Source organism: Pyxicephalus adspersus, chromosome 6 (assembly GCF_032062135.1).
Source record: "Pyxicephalus adspersus chromosome 6, UCB_Pads_2.0, whole genome shotgun sequence".
Taxonomy (NCBI): Eukaryota; Metazoa; Chordata; class Amphibia; order Anura; family Pyxicephalidae; genus Pyxicephalus; species Pyxicephalus adspersus.
Window position 1 is genome coordinate 18,969,958 of NC_092863.1, and position 27,194 is coordinate 18,997,151.

The 27,194-nt window shown below is 37.0% G+C and overlaps 1 protein-coding gene across 1 annotated transcript in view; it reads left to right on the top strand.

Moving 5' to 3' along the window:
• The window catches only part of RIMS4 (regulating synaptic membrane exocytosis 4), a 99,822-nt gene that overhangs the window by 40,343 nt on the left and 32,285 nt on the right, over positions 1-27,194 (top strand). Inside the window, exon 2 of the mRNA XM_072414851.1 lies at positions 11,526-11,664. Within this exon, the coding sequence (XP_072270952.1) occupies positions 11,526-11,664 (139 nt within the window). The remainder of the gene's footprint in view (positions 1-11,525; positions 11,665-27,194) is intronic.

Sequence of the window (27,194 nt, forward strand, 5' to 3'; positions counted from 1 at the left end):
ACACCTTCACACTCCTCTCCTGCACATACCGCTCAGGGTCATACACCTTCACACTCCTCTCCTGCACATACCACTCAGGGTCATACACCTTCACATTCCTCTCCTGCACATACCGCTCAGGGTCATACACACCACACTCCTCTCCTGCACATACTGCTCAGGGTCATACACCTTCACACTCCTCTCCTGCACTACTGCTCAGGGTCATACACACCACACTCCTGGATATATTACCACCCTTGCATATCTTCCACACCCTCTCCTGATTTTTGTGTTCCGCCATCATACCTTTCACCCTTATCTCCTACACATACTGCCCACTGTCATACCCATGGCACTCCTTTGCTATATATATTGTCTGCTAAGACCCATGTGTTTGATACATCCCTAACCTTTCCTGTTCCAAAACAGGCTAACTTTTGCTGTGAATGTGAACTGGAAAAGCAGTCTGAACAACCTTGGTGAATACCAGACGTAGCACAGAAATGCCCCAGTATTCTCTGTAATTTAAGTCCATTCTGGTGCCGCCAGCTTGGCTATTATATCTTCTAAAACAAAAAGTTGGTTTGTGATGCAGGTTAAGACCACAGGAACAAACAACACATACCTACTAAACATTTACTGTTACAGGTAAACAAGAAACTGGTCCATTGGAGCATTAAAGTATGTTAAATCCATTAGGCATGAACTAATATATGTAGGTCCATCAAGGAGGACACCATTCTATGTTTTTGAGAAGATGTGCCTCCACAGTTTTAAGACTAGCAGCCCCGAAACTATTTTGGATGTTAAAAATATTTTTTGATCATTCTTTTACATTTGAAACTACCCTGCGTGGTAAAACAAAATTCAGCAATTATAAAAAGCAATTTCTTTGAAGTATTCAGCAAATCCAAACACAGTGTAATTGAAAAATAGAACCAAGCAAGCAGCAATTAGTAAGCACATCTGCTGTGTGGGAGTGTTCTGTAAAAGGAAACAGGATACAATTGAGGTTAATGTCCCCAGAATCTCCTGTAGGTGGCAATCCATCTGCAGCTTGTCACAGCAGGCCCGTGCCATCAGACTTTGGTCTATTCCTGTAAAATTAGGTTTATTGATAATTTGCGTAGAATATTTGTAAATGTTTGTGGTTTACAGGAATACTGTAAAGCTTTTTTTGGCTTGTATGCAGTCAATTGCAAATGTATAAAAACTAGTTAGCGTGGACATTTTGGTATCAGGGCTTTCCAAATGGCACAAGTCTTTTCTTAAAGCATCATCAGCATAAATGGACCTTTGCATGGCATCCCCAACTTTTTGGCCACTTTACTACTCCTCCAAATCTGGTCATCTTTTTTCCCTTTAAGTTGCAAAATGAGCCTTTCAAGCAGAAATTGAAGCTTCCAACGTATGTCCCTCTACTGATTCAGGATTGTCATCAGGCTGGAAGGTGTAAAGGCTGGGCCCCCTTTCCAATAGACCTTTCTATGATACGTTTTCAGTAAGTGGAGTATACATTTTTCCAAATTGCCAGATTTTGTTGGCCTTATATCACATGACAACAAATAATTCACATTGTATTTATGTTTATTTATGCGCATATGTATGTCTAGTTCATGTTTATGTTCATGATATGTTTACATTTTTGTTTTTGTGTTTTGTTTTTGTACTTGTACCGATTCATACGTACAAGTGACTTGATTTAATGGAATGTATATCATTGTTATAAACAGCTGCAGTCTCAAAGAATCCCCTGAGAAAGCTTTTTGAGCGAAACGCGTTGGGTATAGGGACCTAAATTGCAATTGCCATAATATTATTGACCACGTGTGTTATCTGTAACATGGATTCAGTATTTACCAAACAAGTATAGGAATCACTTTGTCTAGCCAGGGTATTAGCATAGCCGATCTATGTTAAACTTAGGGCAACTTTCGTGAAATAAACTATAATTGTTTTAAATTACCTTTGCCAAAAAGCCTGTCCTTTCTTCCTTAATTTGATATATTATGTCAGTTTGGCCTCCTTTATGACAACATCATGGAAAGTCCTCCCTAGGTCTTTTCTCGTCTTCTGCAGCCATCCATCCTTTTCAAAAGAACCAATGCATGATGCTGGAATACAGAATTTGATACAACCCGTCTGTCCCCCTATGAATTTAAAATAGGTTAAATTCCTATCCTAATAAACTTGAAAAGTGTCTTATTCATTTGCGAGTTTGCAAACATACAGCAGCCACATGCTGTATGTCCAGTATTTGGTTTATTGGCGAGCAAAGATTTTAGGCTGGGAAGTTAATGTTTTTAAGTGTATGGAGAACTAAAAGTGTGACTTCCTGGCACTGATTTTTGTAAATGGGGTTGTGTCAAAAAATGTCCCATGCCAACATCACCATCTTGTCACAAAATGCTCCCAAGAACACAGTTTTGCGGTATTGGGGACCAAGTTTTGCAATGGGTATTCCTTTTTGTGAACTGCAGTTTTCAAAGTCATGTAGGCAGGTGTGATTCTCACACCAGCCTGGTAGGGATAAAAAAAGAAATAGGATTATAAAAGAAAAAAAATCTCAGATGCTGAACTGGATTTACCTAAAGATCCAAGTACAACTTTTTTTTGGCATCATTTGTAAGCCACAATAGGAAAATTGCAGAACCCAAGCCCAGGAAGCTCCAATCCCTTTACAAACCTTGACATTTAGTATTCTGAATTTTACTTTGTATCATTGCACCAACTGGATGCCCTGTTGTTAGTATTCTTAACCTGGTAAGAGACCCCCAAGAACATGGGACGGACGTACCTACTTTTCCTACATGATTACTATTATGTTTTAGCTGTATGCATTTGATAAAAAAATAAACATATTTTTTAGGGACACAAATGCTGTCCTTTTATCTAAACGAGCTTCTTCTTTTCATATACATACCAATTAAAATTTTACAAGGGCTGATCCTAAATCTGTAGCTCTACTGTGGAATGATTCCAAGTATGATGGATAAATTGGGCGTATTTTCCTACAGCCCATCTGTTATTGCTTTACATGTTCAGTAGTGCCAGAAGTTCATGTGCTGAGTGACTAAGTGTCATGCACAGGACAGTTGTGGCAGACTTGATAGTTTCTCACTGTTAGCAGTATTTCATTAGTCATCCGTGATACCTGTCCTGAGTTAGGATCGGATTGATTGACAGCTAAAGGACTATAGACATTGCGGTACATTTTGTATATCGTTTACATTTTTGTACATTTAAATTAGATTACATTTTGTAAATTAGTTTTTACAGTTGTATTTATGTTTTAATACTGCAGCAAACACAAATGCTAAGCACAATGTTGCACAATTTATGGAACCTGGTAGGCTGTGTCAGCACTGATTTTATATCCAAAATGATTGGAAGGGAAATTGGGTGCCAACTATGCAAAGTCATGCTCAACACTAAAAAATGGCAAATCAGTGCTTTAATTAATCAATCAGTGGAATAATGTTATAATTAAATGTTAAATAATATACAAACTCAGCATGGTCATAGTCATCGTAAATATTGCACCTCAAAATGAATTTTGTAGGTTCTTTTCTCTTGGTGTAATCTATGCAATAAAAATTGAATGATAATTCATATTACAAAGCAAAGATTGTGTATGATCTATCACATCTCTTTGTTCATGTCCTTGTTATGTTTTATGAAATCCAACTTTACTAAGCGTCCTGAAGATTATAAAGTGGGCAGCAAAAAGTGTACTATTGTAATGTTGAAAATCACCTCCAAACCAATTCACATTGTCACATTGCACTTGATTGATTCTTCCATTTGGCAGCTAAGACAGTTCAAACTTGACTTGATAAACTTTCATAAAAGTTCATAAAGGCTACAAATAGGGAATTCTGACCAGTTACGTGTTCACAGCATTGGGTTACATCTTATTAATCCATCAAAGACATGGCAACTCATGAATTCAGAGTATTGTTCACTTAAATGTTGTTTTTTTTATTAAAGCAGACCTATGACCACTTTTTTACTTTATGTAAAAGGGTAGATAACCCTTTTAAATAAAGAAAACAATGTGTTTTTTTCTAAACATTTCAAAGTAGAAGAGGAGGCCCCTACCCTTCTGTCTTCAATGGCGCAGCATTAAAGACTGAATGGGAAACGAGCAGCCTTCTGGGACGTCATGTATCCCAGAAGGCTTGTATCTGCTTCTTCTGCGCATGCCCCATCTCGGAAAACGGGCTTTTCTGGCAATGTAAATAAAAGGACGAAACGTCACCCGATCTCACATCTGCACAGCGTGAGGTCAGATGACGTAAACAGAAGCAAGAGGAAAATGGTGGCACCCACTGGTTCCTTTGCACCAAAATGAAGAAAGAATCCAGGACAGTGCAGGACCAGATTGAAGCGAATTGTTGAGGTTCTGCGGTAGTAAACGTAAGTGTAATTTTTTTAAATGAAAGTTCTGCTTTAAGTGTAATCTTCTGCAATGTTTTACAAAGTGCACTGCCATGTCACTAACAGTATCTCAGAGGAGCTCACAATCTAATGTTCCTACCATAATGATATGACATTTACAATTTAGATGGAAGACAAGTAACCTACCAGTATGTTTTTGGGGTGTGAGAGAAAACCTGGTAGTGTCCATGATAGGAATAAAACCTGGTAATACACTGAACATGACTATACATACAAGATAAGTCTAATAATTGCTCTCATCAATCAATTGGTTGTATAACTATTCATATTGCATAGATAAGGGGCTGCCAGATCCAGGCACAGATGCAGGAAATTACACCTATGCATTTTGTTGTCAGAATGTGATTACACGGTTCATAAATGATGTTTGCCTTGTGACTTGAATTCTCATTATGTTTTATTAGATAGATCATTGCATCCAGTGAGTACAAATTTATGGAATTTATTTTGGGGTGTAAATTACATCCAGCGTTACATTTACCTACTTTAATTGTTTGAATAGACCCATAGTACTGTAGTCTTTAGGGTAACATACAGTGCTGTGTTTTACTATGACAGCAATGTATGTTTAACATGTTTGTTGGTATTGTAATGTGTACTTTCTGTGGGATAATTTTCTGTGTAACTGTGTAACTTGCTTTGGGAAATATATTCCATTATTCCAGTAAAGATTTGTATTTTAATGAGAGTGCTGTACATTAAATAAGGGTTGCAAATGATAGACAGATATAAACAATGGCAAAGGTGGAGGAGGAAAAGAGTCTGCCCAGAGGGGCTTACAATCCTAAGCTACGTACACACGTCCAATGGTTCTCGCCCAATAACCAGCTCAGGGCTGATATCGTCCGAGAATGTGGCGTGTAAACAGCGCCTGTCATCCATCGTCCAAACGATCGTCCCGGCGGATCCACGGGCGATGGACGACGAACAATCCTAATGAAAGAAAAGGGGAGGAGCGCCCGGCGGGGTGCTGCTCCATTGTTTTCCCCCTCCACTCTCCATAGAGCAGAATGGTGCTGTATGTACAGAACTCGTTCATGCATCGTGCAGTCTTTTGTCGTTGGAAAGGATCGTGAAAGATCCTTTCCAACGACAATAATTGCACATGTGTATGCGGCTTAAGAGGTGTTAATGGAGTACCAAAGAAATAGATAAGTAGAATAATCATGTGTAATAACATTTTTTTGAACTGATACCCAACAAGCTTTAGATTGTATTATCAGCTAAAGATAGTGTTGGACAATTCAAGCAAGCAGACAGCAAAATAGTAAATGGCTTTTATTATGTCACCAATTTGATGTCCTGTTTCTAGTTAATTTGTTTCCAGGACCAGAATTTCTAATCAGGAAATGGTGGTAAATATTAAACCACACAAAGATCTGCAAATCACTTGCTTTAACTAAAATAAAAGCTTTAAGATTTTAATATTCTTGCAGAGTAAAATATATACCTGAAGTAAGTGCCTGATATAATGTTACTTAACCCATCTCATGGAGAGTTATCAATATTATCCCTCATGTGCATTAAATCTTATTATAACCAAGATGTACATTTCTTATTTCTCTGTTGCCAGAATATGTCAGAGCATGAAATGATACTGTCTGGCTTGCTGAATTACTGCACGCATTAAACATCTCTTCTCCTATCCAAAAGCACACATTAAATTATCAGTAAAATAAAAGGACTGCCTTTGAGCACTGGTGCGGTAGGGAAAAAAAAGCTCCAGGGTTTGTGAGTCCATGCTAATTCAGGTTTATGAAACTAGCAAATTCATAACATACTGGTGGATTAGCAGCGACAGAATGACAACTCTTTGTGGTTTAAGAGGCATAGAGGAAAGAGAGTTGTGGGGAAAAGCCAACTAAAAGGGAGAAAAGACATCCCTGCACTCTGAAGATGGAAATCTTTGAAACAGATCCTTCTTTGAACAATTCTCCTAATTTTGTTTGGGACACATTTTTGTGCAAATTTTGTAACTTAGGTCAACAAGTATATGAAATTTTTTTCTTTGGTTTTTAATGGAGTGACTCTTCCACGATCAGGCTATACCAAATCTAGTTTCACACGTGAGTTTTCTTTTAAAATACTTGAACCTCAGTTAAAAAAGATACCTAAGGGAATTGACATATGGATTTGGGGGGAGGGATGCGGGAGGCTATACATTGAAAGAAAAATGAACATAACTGGGAAAATAAATTGGATGTCTACTAGCAAAGGTGCCCATATCTTGTAAAGCTAAATGCATCCTTAAAAAAAAATTAGCTTCATAGCAGATATGTATAATTAAAATTACAATATTTAAAAATGTTGGGTATTGCATTAAAGATCTATATATTTTTTAAATAAAAATATACATATGCTATTTTGGAGAGGTCCAGCTTTTGTATAAGTAATAGTAAGCGTCTGCTTATAAAGCAGTTATCTGGTACAGAATCTTTCAGTTCAATGTGTTTCAATGGCAGTAAATTAATCTCCACCAGGGAATGTCTCAGTGAATATCAGATTCAATACTTTATAAATAGAGCCCTAAATGTGTATCCAGGGGTAACCTTTCTATGCAAAACAGAGCTTTTGAATAATTGCATGTTACTTGTGAATCATTCTTTTAGATATGTAATATAGAAGTAATTGAGGCACATGTAATGAAAAAATGGTTAATGCAGCCATCTCCTGTATTTTAATTGTATCCAATGTTTAAGGTTATGACATATAAAGGCTGAAATATGGTGATTTCCTGTTGCATTTGGGCATAGATTGATGGGTCGGACATGAATAATTTACTTAAATTCCAATGTCCTGCTGGATGTTTAAACAATTTTGCAACCTTTGCTTTGCAGCCTTGATATTATAAACATTTAATGGTTTAGAGAGACTATCAGTGGTGCATCTAAAAAAACATAGCCCATGCAAGAGAAGGTGTCATGTAGGTGGTGGTAAAATGTATTTTTTTCTTCAGGGTATTTAGCTTTTAAAGAATCCCAATTTTTAATGCAAATGTAAAATGTATTAGCAGGACTCCCATCATGTATTTTGTACTGTATAACAGGGGTCCTCAACTAGTCTAGTCTGACAGCAGGGCCACAAGAGCACGGAGGCTAGCGGTCCCTAACCTGTGGTCCGCAAGAAAATTTTGGTGGTGCACGGCTCTGGCCAGTGTACCCCACAATGGGGTCAGAAGAAGGACCTCGCTTGGGGGGTGCACCGGCCAGAGCTGCGGATCTTGTTTCCCGTATGAATTGCAGGCTCGGCAGTGGGCAGGTTGTGTCTCTGGACAGGCTCAGACCTGGGATGGGATATGGGCAGGTTCTGGCATTATGACGTCACTCTAGGTGCAAATTTCTTCCCTTTTGAGTGACATACAGCTCCCCACGAATGCATGCAAGGTCCAGAGTCTGTAAATTTTGTGCTATGTGGCTTCCAAAAGGTGCTGTACAATGTCTATAAAGATGTTAAACTTGACCTATTTCTAAGTACTTCTAAGCTTTGTCTACATGGGATAGATAAGCTAAAGGGATTTTAAGGCATTTTGTTAATTTTTAAAATGCTGTTATTATTGTTAACCTTGGTTATTACCATAGTCCTTACCCAAAAAATGCAGCGTCTATCACAGGAAGAATAAATGCTTGGGTATTACCTCCTCTATTTCTAACATTGTAAGATGATGATAGAAACACATTTCCTAAGTGTAACTCATGGGCAAAAAAAGCACTTACAATGTGCACTAGGGAGTTATTATGTATTAGTACATGGGATTGTAAAATATTCCTGCTTTCTAAGCAGCCATGTAATGAGTGTACTGCGCTCTTGTTGTCCCTGCTATGTCAGCACTTAGGACTCTGCATTCCATCTGTCCCTTGCAATACCTGCCAATTACCAGACACATGGCAACATGATCTCTTCCCAATAAAACTCTACAGATAACATTTTGCAGAAAGACTATGTGATATGCTTTGTTTAAACTCGATTTCCTTTCCCTTTGCCTTGATTCATGCATATTTTAGGTTTCAGTTAAAACAAAAGGATATCTTTTCTCTCTAACTTGGTTATAAATTGTTGAAGATGACATAACTGGGCCATTGTACAGCCATCCCTAGACACTGCCAGCGGTAGTGCTTTTCTCTGTATGTTTCGACCTGTGTCAGCTTGTTTTAACAAAGCTATTACGTTCCAAATTTTGTTTATTGATTTTAGCCCTTCTGTTTGCTGTAAATTCATACGTAATGTCCACACTTGTATTAAACACTATCATTATACTGGTCATCTGTTGGAGCTGTCGGTAAAGGGAAAAAAGTGTAATCAGATGAGATACTATTTATACAAATTCTGAGAATTTTCCTTCCCCGGCTGACAAAGATGAGCCTGCATCATTTTTGTTATTGCTAGATATATTAAGGTGAATGAAAAATTGAAATTTTCTGATGATGCGTAGATGAACTACAATAGATTTACCAATTCTTTAGAGTCATTACTCTATTGTATATATGGTTTTACCCATAAGTGTCACCCAGGATGGATATCAAACACATCTGACTTTGATCTTCTCCAATATATGGGAGATGTAGAAATTACCAGTTTACAAAAGGAAGATATAAGAAGAATGCATTTCTGATTTTTTTTAATATATTTCTTTTATATCTTTTTTACTCCTATTTCTTTATGTTGAATCCAGTGTTTTGAGCAAACTTTGGATTGACATTGTCTATACGAATAATAATTTTTAAAAAACATGACCAGTAAATGATTGTTTCCAATAGGGTACTGACCTGGCAAGTTATAATGGCTTATGGAACTTCCGTACTGACAACTTATTTCTCCTTGACATTTATAGCAGACTTACAATCATTTGTTTGTTTTTCACGGTTCTGTTAAACACAGAAAGTCATCCGCTTGCATGCCATACTGGCATAAAAATGTATTTGTAGGTCCCCAGCGTAATACCTCTTCCCTGGGCCATTCCCAAGAAAGAATAGGACCTTGCAATACTGCTACTGTGCTTTGCTCCAGCACCCTTTCATCTCTACAAAACTGCTGACTACTCGTAAAAGTGTGCAGCCTTCCTGGCGCTGCCCCCCAAAACTGCTGTCCAGCTGCAGCTTGGGATAGGCAGGGCTAGGGGGTGGTTGGAATGGCTTTGAAGATTATAATGTGGCCATGCAGGATAATGCAGAAATAGGAACAGGAATGTTTATACATATTTTATATTCAATGGGCTTCATTCAATTCCTTCAATCCTATCCAACACTTGCTGATTTACAACTATTGGCCTTGTTCCTAAGAATAACAGTATTGTTATTGGCTATAAAGGACATTATTCTGCAGTTTTCCAAGAAAACATACATTTTTGTGTTGCAGCACAAAAAACTTTTTTTTCACAAAAAAACTCTTTGTAATGCTTTAGTCTAATCTATCAATTTCCTTTTTTTACTTGGTTCCCTAGAAAAAGGGTGCCTGGACCTCTTGCTAAATATTGCTATCTTGTATCTGGCATCAGCAGCCCCAGAAGACAAAGAGCAGTCACTTTTGCGATGCGTCTTTGGAATTCTGAACATACTTTATGTTGTGTTGTGTAAGCTAAGTTGGCTTTTACAGTGCTTTCCCTAGCTCAGTCTGCAAAAGTCTGATTTACTTATAACCATATATCATATCATTTTTGTTTTATATAGCTATTTGTGTACACATAGACATTATTACTATATGGATACCTTAAAGTATTATTGTTTATGTGTAAACAAATAGCTATATAAAACAAAAAACATGTATATTGTTATCTCTTATATAGATAGACTTATACACAAAGGCATCATATATGGAGAAAACAAATATAGAAGTTTCTATTATTCTACAAGTTCCTTAATATTGCTTAATATTGATTCATTTTAATTGACTCATACAGAAGTCTCTAAAGCAGGTTTATGTACAGTCAATTTTGCTGAATTTGTCTATAATTTTTCCATTGCAAAGAGTACAATTACTGGTGCCAGGACTGCCGATTTAGGTGCCTCCAAATGTGGATTTGCATGACTTACTTGAGTTCCAACACCTTCCAAATCAGAAGCTTCAGGTCAACAAAATAATGCATGCTCCCACTGTACCAGGGGTGGGCAAACCTTTTGACTCAGGGGCCACAATGAGTTCGAAAATTTGGTACAGAGACAGGTGTCACTGAACATGACATCATGATGGCATAACCCTGCCCACTCTCCCATCACAGATCTGAGCCTGCGATGGGAGGGTGAGCTGGTTGTTCTGTCCATTTGCCCGAGCCTGGGATTTGTACAGGAGACATGGTCCGTGGCTCTGGCCAGTGCGCCCCCCAGCGGGGTCCTTCTCCTGACCCCAGGAGCACCAGCAAGAGCTGCGGACCACGGATTTACTTTAGTCGAGCCGCTGAAGTAGAGAGAGAGTTCAACGGGACAGATAAAAAAGCCTAACGGGTCGTATTTTGCCCATGCCTGCACTAGACCATTCTGAAAGCTGCAGAGACATGCTTATGACATTGGTGGTATTGGATTGAATCAAAAGCAACAGCAGAAAAACTTTGAGATCTGACACTTCTAAAAGTGCCAGTAACTTTGTAGAAACAGTACAATTTGATTACACAGAGGGGCAAATTGTATTATTTTCATCTTTCACCACCACCTTGTCCTTGTTAATGGTTGCAGGGAACTCCTTGCACATTCCATGTTGCTCATTTCATTTGAGTGTCAGGAAAAATCCATTCTTACAGGAAACATAATTAAGTCATTGAATTTTAAAGGTGTTGTCCATAAATGTGATTAATTATTGATCCAATTGATTGCTTTTGTATAAGAAAACATGCATACCTCAACTGCATACATGCCAGCATTTGTCGCACTGCAGCTGAGGAGGCATAAAAGAATTATAGTATTTGTAGCCAAAAAAAAATGCAGTTCTTGGAAGCACAATTATTTCAACACTTTTTGACACATTTCAGATTTACCATGAGCTATAGAATGGGATCAGGAATTTAGGTTATTCGTGCATCCTAAAAAATATCTTTTAAATATTTGTATATTTTGTAACATGCTTATAAATTTGGTATATTTTTTTGTGTGTTTCAGAAGATGGGCGCAAGCTTAAAGGTGCTATTCAGAGAAGTACAGAGACTGGGCTTGCTGTTGAGATGCCAAGTCGGACTGTACGTCAAGCAAGCCATGAGTCTATAGAAGATAGTATGAACAGCTATGGATCGGAAGGAAAGTAAGTTATTTAATAAATTATCTCTGTTATTCCAGTTAAAATATGGCATTCCTATAATAGACTAACTATACTTGACATAATATTTTTGTAGAATGCATGTCTATCTTACTTGTTAGGTCCTATAATGTGGAAAAAGACATACAGATTCTTAAATTGACTTCCTTCTGAAAATGCTAGTACCTTTAACACAGGGGTCTACCACAAGTATGCTGTAAATGAGCTGCGGAAAAGGGTCAGAAATACTGATATTTGTACTTGTTCTGGGTCAGTGACTCATAGAGTATTGCAACCAAACCATCAGTATGCAAGCCAGGAAGCTATCATTCTTTAATGAAGAGTTCAGAAGTGACAGTCTGTCAGGTTCCCTTTATCTATACACATATGTCCACGGTTATTTATTAAATAAATAAATAAAAATATAAAAAAAGATACATATTTAAAGCTTTGTGCTTTAGAATGTATGAATGAGTAATATTATGCTTCTGTATCCTGTAGGTAAAAAATATAGATAAAAAATAAATAAGTGCAAAAATTAAAATGGCTTTCGAGCCAAAATGGATAAGCCATTTCGGCTGGTGCACCTATGCCTAGGCCCTGTGTTCAGAACCAAAATTAAAATTCACCTTTAGATAGGTTCAAGCAAATAAGCATGCAATATGTAATATTTAAGGGTGTTTAAAATTATATTTGATCCTAAGGGTCTTGCTCTTCTGTAAGGCAAATATATATTTGTGGATACAAGGGCATTGACCCTAATCATTATTTACTGCACAAGTCAAACTCAATTAATTCACACCATTGAGAAAATATGCAAAGGGTATGGCTGATTTGTGTGCCATTGCTTGCCTATTTTTTCTACCTTGTACCCTTCCTAATTTCTTGGTCTAGAGTCGTTACTGCCTATGTGTACTTATGTTAATGTCCATATCTAGGAAAATGGTACAGTTTAAAGTTCACTTTTCTGATATATGGAGGACTGCCCATGTGGACTTCTTTATAGTCTATTAAAATCTATTCCAGTAAAGTCTGAATAGTCTGGTTCATATCTGCATTAATGTTTTAGGTTAGCAATGGAAGAAAGTGGGTTAACAATTTCCATGTTTCTCTCGGAAGAGCTTTTCTTTAATGTGAAACGACATGCACAACCCACAATTTTGATTCTTGTGATATAGAATCACACTTCATGAAATACTGTTGAAATAAACATAAAAATTGTGTTTGCAAAATGTAGTATAAAATAATCTTCAAACAGAAGTTGTAGTGTTGCTCATTTAATTTGCTTGCTGAACCGATTTTGGAAGATCTTTTGATATTATACAGCGTAAAAGAAAGATTTACTGTGAAAGGGAAAATATGTTGTTCATTCATCCATAGGCAGTTAATAAAACTTATTTCATGATTAGTATATTGATTTATATACATAATCTGTTTTATCTTAATAATCAGCAGTTTGTCCAATTTGTTAGTTTATTCAAAGTAATTTTTCGGTGTAGACGGGCACATGGTCTAATAATGCCATTGCAGTAAAACTCCACAATAGCACCCGAAGAAAAATAAAACAAAATGGAGCAAATTGCAGTATAATCCTGCCTTTAATATAAATTTCTGCTGGCTGACTATGGGTGTTTTATGGCCTTGATGCCCTGAAACAACATGGAAGCCATATGAAAAAGAAATACTTTATGATGTTTGCTATATGAGTGTCATGTGATCTGTGACCCAGGGAAACACTTGGGACACCTCTCATTCATTAGATCCATGGTCTATAAAGTGGGCTTTTTTATGAATCTCCCATATCATAGCCTTGATCCAGTCAAGTTTCAGTGTGCTCAGGCAGCAAAATAAATAGGAACTATAACAATGCCTTAAATCATGGCTTGATTGTTAGTGTTACTTGCAAAGCATGGCCCAAGTGGCATGGCTAGCACCATATTTGACCAAGACATGAAACCAGGTTGTTTTTAAATGTTGTGCATTGGAAAATTCACTTTTTTTAAATTTGAGTGTTTAAAGTAAAAATCTGCTAAAGACACTACTGGAGCAGTATAGGTAAATGGAGCTACACATAACCGGGTTCCAAGGATGAAATGGTCAAATGTGCCAAATTAGCAATAAAAACAATCTTTAGTAAAAGAGGGGGAAAGTTAGGTACCTTGTAATTGTTCTTTATAATTTACCCACAACCAAGAACATTTTCCTTTAGTTTCCTTTACTTGCCTTGTTGTATATATTTTTCAATGTTACATTTTTTGTTTTCGTGTGATTATATCTTTTACAGTACAATATTATAATGTCTACCATTTTTTTTGATAAGTTATTGTCCTTTCGGTGTGTAGCTAGATAAGACCCATTATTGCCATCAAGCAGGTTCCACACTGTGATGCACTGAGCACCTATTTTTCAAACTAAAGATAAGCATTTTTTCTGGCCCGTCAGACATCCAGTAAAGCAATCATTTTAACAACTCCCGCAATTTACTGTTGATGGTTTAATGTCATCAGTTTACCTGTCACAGCCAAGGGGAAGTCATCCGTAAGCAGTGTGATATTGAACAAAAACTGCAGTAAACTAAAGACAAATACGTTTTTAATCATCTTTTGTTTCTCATCTTTATTTTCTTGTATGCATGGGGAGAGTCTACCACTTTGTTTTTTTTTTTTAAAAAAGATTGTTCTAAAATTATTTGCTACCCCCAATGATACTCATCTTTCCCATGCTCCACCTGCAGTTCTCCTGGTTGTTGCAAACTCTGGGTAACTTCTGTTTTGGTCAGTGTTTGGGCTTACACAGAATTAAGTACTTATTATCAAATAAGTACTTAATTTTGATGATAAGTACTAAATTTAAATTTGATGATAGTACCTATCATCAAATTTATGAGCTTGTCTTGGCTTTTTAGGCATGATCATTGCAACCTGGGACAAAGGACACATGCCCTCTTCCCCCTCTAGACATATTGAGTACACTAGGGATATTTGTACCAAACAAGTACAAAAAAACTAAACAAGTATGACTTGCTGATTGGGTAAACCCATAACAAGCTCACACAAGTCCAGTTGGTATAAAGATGAACACTAAGACATGGCAGGGGCCCCATCGCTAGAGAGGCTATTAGACTGCAAATGAGACCATGGAAAGTAGACAAACCCAAGTGAACAAAAAGAACGATGACAGATTTTATTTCACTGAAAACATTCTAGAACTTAATGGTTCACCTTCAGCACCATGTTACACAGTGGCTTCACCATCTGTGGGCATGACAAGCAAAGAAGTTTGTGGGTCCAGTGGAGTTATAAAAGGGTATTTCATACATCTGGTATCTGGTTCTGATAGTAGCTGTGACTGCTCAAATGTCCTTTAACATGCCTTGACCAGGCCAGATTGTAGACATAAGAACCTGTGTCACTGCCCTGGAAATGCCTGATCGGTAAGTGTAGTCCAGAATCTGATGAAATGGTCAGCAGTTCTCCATCAAACAGCAGTGACCTGTTAGATGAGTATCTACTTGACTTAGGTAATTCAATACCTGAACTTGTTGACATTTCCTCCAACTGATGATCAATGGACCGTTTTGGTGTTGAAAGCTTGAAATGGCAATCTTCAGTTTGAAGATCTTGAACCTTCTTAAGTCCAGCTCCCAAAAAATAATTTTTATCTAGGGTAAAGTATGCAAGAACATCTTTTATCTAATGTAGCATCGTTACCAGTTTTGACTTGGACATTTATCATTTTCATTTATATTGTGGAAGAAAATACTCAAAATTTCCCCAGCTGAATGGAAATAAAAAAAAAAAATCTTTAAGTGAGTCAATGTCTATCTTATCTTTAACACCTTGACTGTGTCTTGTTTGACCTCTTAGAGCGCTACCTGATGGAAGGCTTCCAGCCGGGCAATCACCATGCTAGCTTACTGTCCTAATTACTCGATAACAGGGGAATGCACAACCCCAATTTAGGGCATATTATATGAAAAAAAAAATGTTATGTGATTCATCCTTTACCAGTTTACTTGATTCTTGTGATCTGCTGTGGAAATTCAAACAGAGACAGTTTTGGATTCACTGGATCCAACTTGGTCTCACAGTTGTCAAATAAATGTGATAAGATTTACTCGTCACTGCAAACTGCCAGTCTGATAAAACTTCCATGGTATTAGATGTAATATATTTATTCCGGACTAGTACTACATATATACAGTTATATATAATAATATAGTTATGCATTTTCTAATTTATCTCATTGCATTGGTACTATTGCTGCAAAACTTAGTATCCCAGGGGTAGAAACTACACAAACTGGTAAAGACAATCTGCGTAAGATGAGAACATGTTAATTGTAGTTAAAAACACCAATCACTCGAACTAGCTGACTTTATTACTCTGCACCAAAATCACTTGCAGGGCAGACAATAAGTCATTTGTCACTAATAAACATCAAAGTCTGCAATGTTTCATGTGGATCTATTAGCATTGTCTGTCCTGGGGGCTGGAGATCTGAATGTAATCATTATTATTATTATTTTTATTATTATTAAACAGGATTTATATAGCGCCAACATATTACGCAGCGCTGTACATTAAATAGGCATTGCAAATGACAGACTAATACAGACAGTGATACAGGAGGAGAGGACCCTGCCCCGAAGAGCTTACAATCTAGTAGGTGGGGGAATTTCACACACAATAGGATGGGCGATATGTAGTGGTGGGAAGTAATGAGGGTTTAGCAGACAGAAGAAGATGGGTAGGCAAGTTTGAAAAAATGAGTTTTGAGCGATCTTTTAAATGAGCAGAAAGTAGGAGCAAGCTGAATAATAATTATGGATTTGTGCCACTATCAAGGCTCATTTGTCATTTATGAGAAGTTCCTTGTGTGCAAGATCCGTGTCCTTTTTTCCACTCTTTTCTAAAGTATTATTCAAAATGGCTCTGCCTAGCCCTTAGCTATGATTTGATAGCACCCTCCCTTAAACCTGTCCTTCTTTATTAACATGGTGCAAGAAGTAATAACGTGTTACCCCATAGTAAAAATTAAAAAATGGCTTTTCATTAAACTAAGTTTACTGCCGTCATGCAATGAAGCTGTCAGGGTATGTGATGCAACACGTGTTATTGTGCTTACTGTTATTGTGTGTTACCATGGGCCAAATATTTTAAATACCTAAGTAGAAAAAAATTGTACTGCTGCATTTTTTACTGGAGTGCACTGGGGCCCACTTAATACTGGGTTTAGTTACCCCCTAAAATAATTTTTTAAAAATGGTCTTTTTTCATACTCTTGTTAGGTTTTTGCTTTTGGTAGTGTTGCCCCATGACTTCTAAGACACTACATCCAGTGTCAAGTGGTTGTTTCCCACCACGGGCACAGCCTTTCACCATTTTTTCAGCATTTAAAGGCTTTTTTTAAGCACTTACAGACTTCTGGAGGTTGGAAAATAGGAAAAACACACTGCTTTACTAGGCTTTAAAAAACCAGTAAATACAAGCCTATCAGTTACCACCTGGTACCACTCTTGGGCTCCCAGCAGTTGTCAATAGGCACCAGGGAGAGATAAATGCCATGTACTTTTTTCGCCTGTATTCTAAATTTAGCTTTATTCTGCACAAGGCTCTGTGCTTCTGAAATACATTAGCTCTTCCAATATATCCAGGGAAATAAAGTTATTTTAAAATAATTTACTTTCTCTTACTATCTGAATAGTGCCAGCGATAGCTTCTTTCATACAACATCAGAAAACAATTTTTTTTTTTTTTAAAGTTTGTATGATGGGATATTTAAGTAGCTATACGGTCCATAGAATATATCTCCAGATATGACTCTCTTTCTTTGATGTGTTTTGACACACCATGGGGCTTAATCAGAGAGGTAGATCTCTCTGTCAGATATACCAGCCATGCTAGATGGTATTCCTATAGCATGGAATACCAGCAAGTATGGTAAGCGTCTGGCTATGGTCATACCAGTTTTACACCTTTGGCTTGGGGGTAGGAAGATTTTTCCCTAAAAAGAAGAACCACCCATAAAGCCGTATTAACTTATGCTGTTGGACATGGTGCTCTTACCTAATCCCCTCATTTTTTAACACGTTATTATAGGGGGTCCCGAAGGGAAACATTTATTGTTTCTTTTTTTATGTACTTTTTCGGACCTGTACACATGGTGCGAAGGATTTTAAAAACCATTTACCAGGAAGGAGATGACCACCTACCTTTTCCCCTTGAAGGTAGATAGGGGGAACATATCCAATGTTAAATATGATTTTACTCACTAAGAAGAGAAGAGTGTGTAACTGGAGGCCTCCCTACTTTCTTCATTTAAGGGATCACGACGACTGGTATGTCCGATATGTCCAGAAGAGGAGGCCACATGGCTGCTGCCCCTTTTCCTGACCAGCCACGCTATTGTGGACCTGGTGTGGACAGGTAGGGGTCAACTCTTACCCCTCCTTTTCTGTGTTAGGAATGCCAAACATGTTTTTGAATGGTACAACAGTTAATACATTCTGTACAGACACTAGATCATTATCACTAGACAAAATTGTCAGTTATCATTTCTATTGATCGTAGGAGAGAACAAACCCTGTACAGGCCGCAGTACATATTCTATGGAGAGTGGGAGATGAGGAGGAGATATTATGCTGTGTTGTTCTCATAGGAAACCATTGTTTCAGTGATAATTATTTGTCAGTAATTCTGTGATCCAGCAGCATGGATCACCAAGTGACCTTGTGGAACAGCTATAAATATGCTCTCTTGGGCTAAAAAAAAATTGCCAAATGAGTAATTTAGTAGCCTATCTTTCAGGGTTTTTGAGGAGTCTTCAAATTTTGTTTACGATATTTGCATTATATTTTGGAAAATTACTTATTATTATTAATACTTTTTTCTTTTAGCTACCTTGAATATTTATATTTGAAATTGAACACAGCAGCAGGCATTGTTTAAAGCAAAAATCACAAGGGTGACTCATAGCCATGATTTGTCATAGACTGTTGTGAGGTCTAATGGCTTTAAAAGCAAGAGAGTGGTAATGATTAAAAAAGCTAACATCAAGTTCGTGTTTGACATGATAGGAGGCCAAAGTATTAACCCTATTATTGTGCTGATGGTCCTTCATTGTCCATTGTATTATTTCCCTGGTATTTGGCTTTACAATAAAAGTTGTTGGTGAATTGGCATGTTGTCAAGTTTTGTTTGGTACATCCTCAATGTATGAGATTTTTTATTATATATATTAGGTTTTAGATTGTGAATCTGAATCTTTATACAAAGCATCTTGTGTTTGGGAAGAGCTTGCTACTGTTCAGACTAAAATCTTTATTAGATTATGTGCAATTTACACCATTGGAAACCTGTCATTTGCATGTTATACATAGATTTTAGAATTACCATTGAGAAATGTCTCTCTCTCACTACATTAATTTTAAGGTGTATTTATTAAGGATTCACCCAGGCAAAAAATTGACACATTTACCCAAGTAAACTCAGCTCTTTTTTGGCGACATTTAGCCATTTTTTTATTGTATGATATTCACTGTACAAGTTTTACCAGGGTGAATCTTGACGGTGTAGTAACTGACATTCTTCATTTGCCTCAAACTTTACAGTTAATGAAGAGGAAATCCATTTGTTCACTTGGCAATTGCTTTTTCGTGGTGCTGAAACTTTGTAGGGACAGCTAGGTGCCACTGGGGCACTGGGAATGTAAGAATTGTTTTTTCCCTCCTAATATGTTATTGTTTTTTACAGGTATTAACAAAATTAGACGAGTAAATTAAATGTAAGCGGTCCTCCTGACTCTACAGCTTGTACAAGGTAAAGGTTCATAGCACATTGGACCCCACTAGCTTTCAAGTGACTGTACATACACTGAAGTGTTGTTGGTTGTTGGGGACCACCCTACTGCTCTTTTTACCTGCAAAACCTAATGGTAGTACACATATGCAAGGTGATTATTGGTCATAAACAAATCATTTGGTGAAGTATATATAACATAAATGTGCTTTTATTTGCAAACTTCTGGAAGTTTGTGAATTTAAAATGACAGACTGTTGAAACCTGCCAACGGCCCATACAAGGACTGAGAAATTACAATTCTGATACTCACCAGCTGCTGCTATTTAGACACATCTTAGCATACGGTGTTCTTTGTATGTTTGTGTAAGAGAAGGAGGAATGCTGCCTGCTGTGTATTAGTTTGAGCTCTGGATAACAATTCCCTCTTTATAGCTGCAGTGCTTTCTCTGTTCAGTATATTTATTTACTTTTATAGCTTTGGAGGATCACAGTTGTAATTTGTAGACAGCTTGATCAATAGTAATGATGTGGGATGTATTGCACAGTAGGACATAAACGTAAAATCCCAGGAGCGACTAATATAGCAAGTGGGTATCTTTTCCTTATCCTGCTAGTTATACAGAGCAAGTATTGTAATACTCTCTCACCTCAATCACATTGATTTTCATCAGGGAAATGCTTTAATATTGAAATTTGCAGTAAAGACAGTAATAATAAAATAGCATTTGAAAGATAAAATTAAAAAAGGTACACTTAATCCTGATTTTTATTTTGGCCCCTGAACCTCTGGACCACCCAATCAGAGTGGATCATAATATCCATAGTATAGATCTAGCAACACTCCTTTAAGCTTATTTGTTGACAACTTTCTCCTGACTCAACTCACTATTTCTCTCCTGAATGTACTTTCTACCTTTGCATACTTTTCCTTGATCTCCAGTTAATCCATTGCCCTTAATGTATCTGTGCCTGACCCTATTCTGTTGGCACTCAAACACAGTTTTCATTACCTATGGTCCATTCACCAACCTAATTTCCTGGGCAGACAACTCACCTCCGGTAATGATACTCTATATTTCGCTAAAAATGTCTCTGTGTTTGAGAAACCCAGGTCTCTGATGTCCAGTTTTTCCTGGTTGGGGAAAATGAACTCTATTAAAATCAGCATTCTTTCTATACTACTTTGCCTATTACGTACCCAGTCCTTCCCCTACTATTTAATCATTCAGAATTATGTTGTCATTTTTAATATTAGAAGGCAGAGAATTTCCGATTACTCATGAGGGTCGAGTTGGCTCAGGAATTTGGTAATTTTCTGTCCAAGTCAAAACTGATTCTGCCTCATCTATTTGCAATTGTATCTGCCCCTCTTTGGGTTAAGTGGGAGTCCCTATATTGCATACCAATATACATTCTTGCCCTACCCTGTCCCCCCCTCCTTAAGACCATTGCTATACTACTTTTTATTCCCTTCTGCACAATATCTCCATCCTCAGTTGGCCCTTTTATTTCAGAGAAGTATTATGCCTCTGCCAAGGTTTTTTTTTTGATATATGCAGCCTAGACATTGGATCATATCCCTCTTCCATAACATATCAAAATAATATGTAATAAGGCACTGACTAATGGGGCTTTCAAAATATCCACATCAATATTGCATTAAAATCAAATTTGATTTAAATCTTTTTCCATAAAAGCCATTATCACATATATCATGAAAACCAAAACTCTTTGTTATATGTATACACATGAACAGGTTACATAGCTTTTACTTGTTTTATATACTATAGACCAGCAGTTGCCAACCGGTGGTCCGCTAATAAATTTTGGTGGTCTGCGGCTCAGTCCCCCGACACAACCCGCCCACTCTCCCATCACAGGCTCAGACCTAGGGGGGACACTACTGTGGGTGGGTTCTGGCATCATGACGTCACTCTGGGGCAAGTTTCTTCCCCTTTGAGTGACACATGGCTCCCCGCTCATGTGCAGGATTTAAAATGATGAATTTAGTGGTCCGTGAGCTCCAAAAGTTTGGCCACCACTGCTATAGACAGCAATTTACAAAAGTATATATCATACTGTAAAAATTTAAGGTTAAGTGCTCAATGGCTATCTGTCAAACCAACTCCTTTCTAAAACATCTGTCATTATTCCCCTCCTGCCAAAACGTATCTTGATTGTTTACTATAGGCTGCTGCACATGCTTATTGGAATAAGTAGGAAAAGGCCCTTTACTCCACCAAACCTAAAAAGAACCATGCAAAAAATCTGTAATGCCTTCTGACTTCAAATGTACTTAAACACTTATGTGATTTTATATACTGCCTGGTTTTATATATTGACTGGCCCATCTCTGCCACCTCAAGTCAGGCAATTACTTTCAGGGATGCCACATTCTTAGATATGTTTTACATAGATTTTGGGTGAAAATTTTAAACCCCTGGAGGCCTTACTCCATGTTCATACTCCTAGGTATGGCAAGTCTGAGGTTTAAACTTTTCAGCCTTACTAAAATTCACAATTCAGACTAAACTCTACATCTTTATATTACTGGTCACTAAACAAAATAGAGCTTGTTCCTGGAAAAAACAATTTTCAAGCCGCAGTGACATTTGGCAAGTTATTCTTTTTTTGTCAATGAATCCTTACAGATACCACCACTAAATTTACAAAACTATGGAACCCTTGAATACTGTACCCACTCCTGGTTGTCTTGGTTTCCATGCTATATATCACTAATCACATGGGCTTGGGATAACTGATATTGTATAACCCCCCACTTTCCAACCTCTTAATCCCTCCTATTCTCCCCTTTTTTTCTGCCCTTCATCTTTCTCTTTTATTTTATTTTCTGTCTTTTCCTCATTGCACTGGAGGACAAGGTACTTTTAAGCCCCCATGAACATTCCTAATTTTTTTTTTTGTATAAAGCATTCCCTTTCACTATCATAATTTTGCTCATCCTTGTGGATTTTGCTACTGACTTTCCTATAGATTTTTTCAACTGGTAGGGCCCACAGTTTGCTGGATAATTGGTATTTTTTTTACATGTTGTATTCCAACATTTTTATACAGTTCCAGTTATATCTCAGTGTGATTTACTATATTATAACTTTTTTTGATAATTAAGTGAAAAAAGGCCAGATTTACAAATACTCATCTTCATTTTAGAGCTCTTAGTCCTCCATGGCCAACATCATTCAGTCCTCATCCTTTGAACCCAAGTTGTCATGAACTTGCCCTCCGCCTGTGACTAGACAGTAAATCCTCCTTCAGCATATAAACTGATTATCTATATTTGCTGCTTCTCTGTCCTTCATTTAGAGCTCTGTTACACAAGGGTGCTACTGATATCAAAATTATGAAAACATTGGGTAACCTCCACCAAAATCAAATTTACATTTACCTTCTTTGAGTAACTTTGTAGTTTTCTAAACTGTGTCACGGCTAATATGGTTAGTTTCTACTGAACAGAAACATTTGTAAAAATGCTTTCTTAGATCCATGTCATAATTCCTTCCTTGTATCAGTTTAATATAATTTTGACATTGTTACTTTAAAAGGAGCATGCTGGGTTTTTATTAGTCGGATTTTTATACATTTGTTCGATATTGCTTTGGGTGCTTTTGACTTGTCTAGCTTTTGACTTTAAGTCAAGTTCTTGTTCATTTTGTTTTTCAGCTGAAGTGGTAGTGGTACTCCAGACTCTTCCCACATCCCAAAAACATTCTCTCCAGCAAATGACTAATATAAATATTATTATTAATAAACATTATTTACATAGCGCCAACAGATTACACAGTGCTGTAGAAGAAATAGGGGTTGCAAATGACAGACAGATTCAAATGCATGTCGCAGGAGGAGGAGAGGACCCTGCCCAAATAGCTTACAATCTAAAATAGTAGGGAAATTAGATTTTAAGCTCTTCTGAAAAATGAATAATGACACGACTATGGTCTCTGTAAAATGCTGCGTACTTTGTACTATTTTAATGCATGATAATAATAAAGCTTGTAACCTGTGTACGCTCCTATGAGTTTGTCTTTAAAATATTTTCTATTAGACCATCCCAGCAGAACCTGCTATCTAAACAGATTAAACATTTTGCTCAGCAATATACATTCTACTGAATTAAAGCTTAGGCCAGCTTGCAAAATGTTCATTTGAAATATCATTCAAATGTTGTTTTGTTATTTTTGTCATTTAATGCTGAATAAATACCAAAGGTTTAAATCACCAACAAATATAGGTATTTTTTTGTAGAAGTTCATAACTGAAGATAACGAATAAATCTTTAGCACTCGATAGATATATGTCCATTTTTACCTGTCATGATATATATACGTAACTGTATTGTTCCTTGAGGATAAACACAGGTGTGTGAAATATTAAGGAGTTGTGAGCTCAGCATTAATGACAGCGGTGATATATTAGCTCTTAAGTTTACTAACTTCCAACATAAATACAAAATAAATTAGTAAGTATTTGGGGACTCAGTTGACAGGTAATTTATCATATAAAAAACTAGGTCATGGGATAGAAAGCATATACAGTATCCATACACATATATACTGATCCTTATATCCTAAGGTTTATGCACATATGCTGCTGCATTTCTCATGATACCAAATTCATATCCTCACAATACTATGCCCCCCCAATGTACACACGTACATAACACAGTATACATAGGAAGTGTGGTTTACTGTGGAGTGTACTCTTCAGCATCCAAGTCTGTACTAGGTTGATGGTGGTTTACCTAAATTTAAAATTTGATCTGTTTTTCAAGATGTCAGATATGCAGCTCATGAAAAAACAAAACCGAATGGTATGCCTGCTGCTATTATTAATATACAAATCCATTAAATGCAAAAACAGTTCATGCTGTGCCGGGGTATGCTAGTGTCCACAAAGTGATCATCACAATTTAATATGCTACTGCTGGGAATCGAGATCCCAATGATAATTATTTGTACTTAAGCTTATTTTCTGCAACAGCCCTGCTGTTCTCTATGCTACATGTGATCTTTTCATACTTACCTCCCCATTTTCTGATATAGCAAAGAAGGAGGCCTTTTAGTACAAAGGCAAATGATGCACACCTTGCACCCCTCCCCCCTGAAGTTAAAGACAACATGATCTATACACAAAAAATTAGGGGTTTTACTGAAAAGTGTTTATTTTTTATTTTTGGGTTCTTAAATGATATACATACATATATAATTTTTTATTTTAGAGGTTTGATTGCATTATTTTGAATGCATTATTTTATAAATATCCAAATTTCAGATTAAAAGGAACTCCAAATGAAAAACATTTAGGAACAGAAACACATTATTATTTGGAAGTACAGCAATGGGTACAATACACTAGCACTACATCATACACATTCATCATCAGTGTATTATTTGATAGAAAGGTCAAGGGTTTGTGTCTGCAATTGTGTTCAAGGACAAGCAAGGACAAGCATTCACGAGCCTGCAGCGCAAACCTACCAAATTGATTGATCCCTGCTCTTGTAATGTCCTTTAGGTCTGTTTTATGTAAGTACATATATAGGGCTTGATTTATTAAAGCACTCCAAGACTGGAGAAGATCGACTATCGTGGGGGAACTTGGATGATACAACAAACCTGTAATGAATTTCTTCCTTGTGTGCTATTAGTTGGCAATTTTTTTCAATCCTGGACCAGATATATTCTAAGTTTGCCAGATCACATATGCTCCCCCATGATAGTCTATCTTCTCCAGTCTTGGTGAGCTGTAATAAATCAGGCCCATAGTTTACTATCTATCTGTGTATATAACTATATGATCAGTTACTTCTGATAAACTTTCTCCTTTACAGCAGGGAAAATATATTGAGGTTGAAAACTTTGTAATCCAAAACTTGTTTGAATGTACTGAAATGATGAAATGTGAGAGAAAATCTAACTTAAGCTACGTACACACGTCAAATTTTTCTCGCCCGATAATTGGCTTCAGCCGGATATCAAGCGAGAATCTGGCGTGTGTACAGCCCGCGTCGTTCATCGTCCGTGGATCCGTCCTGGCGGATCCACGAACGATGAACGACGAGCAATCCTAATGCAAGGGAAGGGGGAGAGCGCGCAGCGGGGGTCCTCTCCATAGAGCAGAACGGTGCTGTATGTACAGCACTCGTTCATGTATTGTGCGGTTCTTATCGTTGGAAAGGATCGTGAAAGATCCTTACCAACTACAAGAATTGCACGTGTGTATGCAGCTTTAGTAGTTAGTAGATCAAACTACAAGCCATTACAGCCTCCTTGGTTCAATACAAATTATGCAAAGCCCTATTGGTTTAATCTCATTAATAAACACTTCTTTGTTAAATACAAATTAATAACTTATGAAAGCCCCTATTTTACTTTATTTTGAATATTTTCAATGTGTTTCCAATATGCAGTAAGCCACCATGACACTAAAATCTCTATAGGTACCTTTATCTATACTAGGACATCACACCTTACCTTATAGTAACAAGCTGTCTCCTTGCACTGCCATGCAGAATCTACTCTGCATTATTTGCCTGTGTCTAAACTTGAAGTTGTGGGGCATAAAGTGATAAATGAGGCCAAGAGAAGAGTACAGGACATATGATAGAGAATCAGTGGGTATGTGGTACCACAAGAAAGCAGTAAAATATCTCCTGTATATATCTTACTGTTATCTTTTCTCTGTGTTGTGCTGTTTAGCTTTCCTTTCACATTTCAGAGACATACTAATAGATTCATTAAATTCTCACTACATTTGTGGCTTTGTTCCTATGAACAGGGTGACTGAAAATAGATTGCTCGATCCTTTGGGAATTGGGTTGATGTACCTGTCATAGCAAGATGTTCTCATTACTTAGCGAGGAGTAGTGTATGGCCTTCATTTAACTTAATAATTTAAGGCAAGATTTAAAAATAATAATTATTACAACAGTAACCATAGCTTTAAAGTCTAAAGAGCAAGTGGAGAACAGAAAAAAATCTGACCACCCCTATTTATAAAGTAGAATCAGCTCTTGTGCCTTGGTTATCAGGTTTCTAAAAATGAAGAACGGGAATGGGGGGGGCATAATACCTCTGAAGTTGTTTATCTGATTGCCTAAATTAAAGGTCACCTACTTACCTACTATTCCACGCCAGTGCTGTATTCTGGCATCTGAATGTCAGGCACACGTCTCATTGCAACAATACTCATAAATACTTATGGTGCAAATGAAGAAAGTGGAGGTGCCCAACTAATTAGATTTACTGGGAAGCAGTATTGGATACAATTCCATAACAGAAAAGATAATAGAGGCATAACCATGAAAATCTGGGTTCTTGGTACATTCTACCTCTGACTAAATGTCTGTTTTTTTGGCTTAAATTGTACATTGAGTTTGTTTGAACCGCTCTGTGTATGTTATTAGATTCTGTTGTGGATTTTGAATACCTGAGCTTTAGTGTAAAAAGACAAAGAATAATGAATGGACATTATATTATGGAAGTCGCTTTCTAAAATCAAGTGATTTCAGTGTCTGTGAAAGTGGCCACAAGATGTAGGACATATTAACAGAAAGTAATGAACAGAGGAATTAATGAAGCTGGATTATTCTGAGCCGAAATCCCTCTGAAAGATCAAATTAAAGCCTTGTGTGGGGAAAGTGGTTGTATAAAGCTTGTAGTTCAGTGATCAAAGCCCATGTGCACAGAGCTGTTGTGTCAATGAGCATATATATAT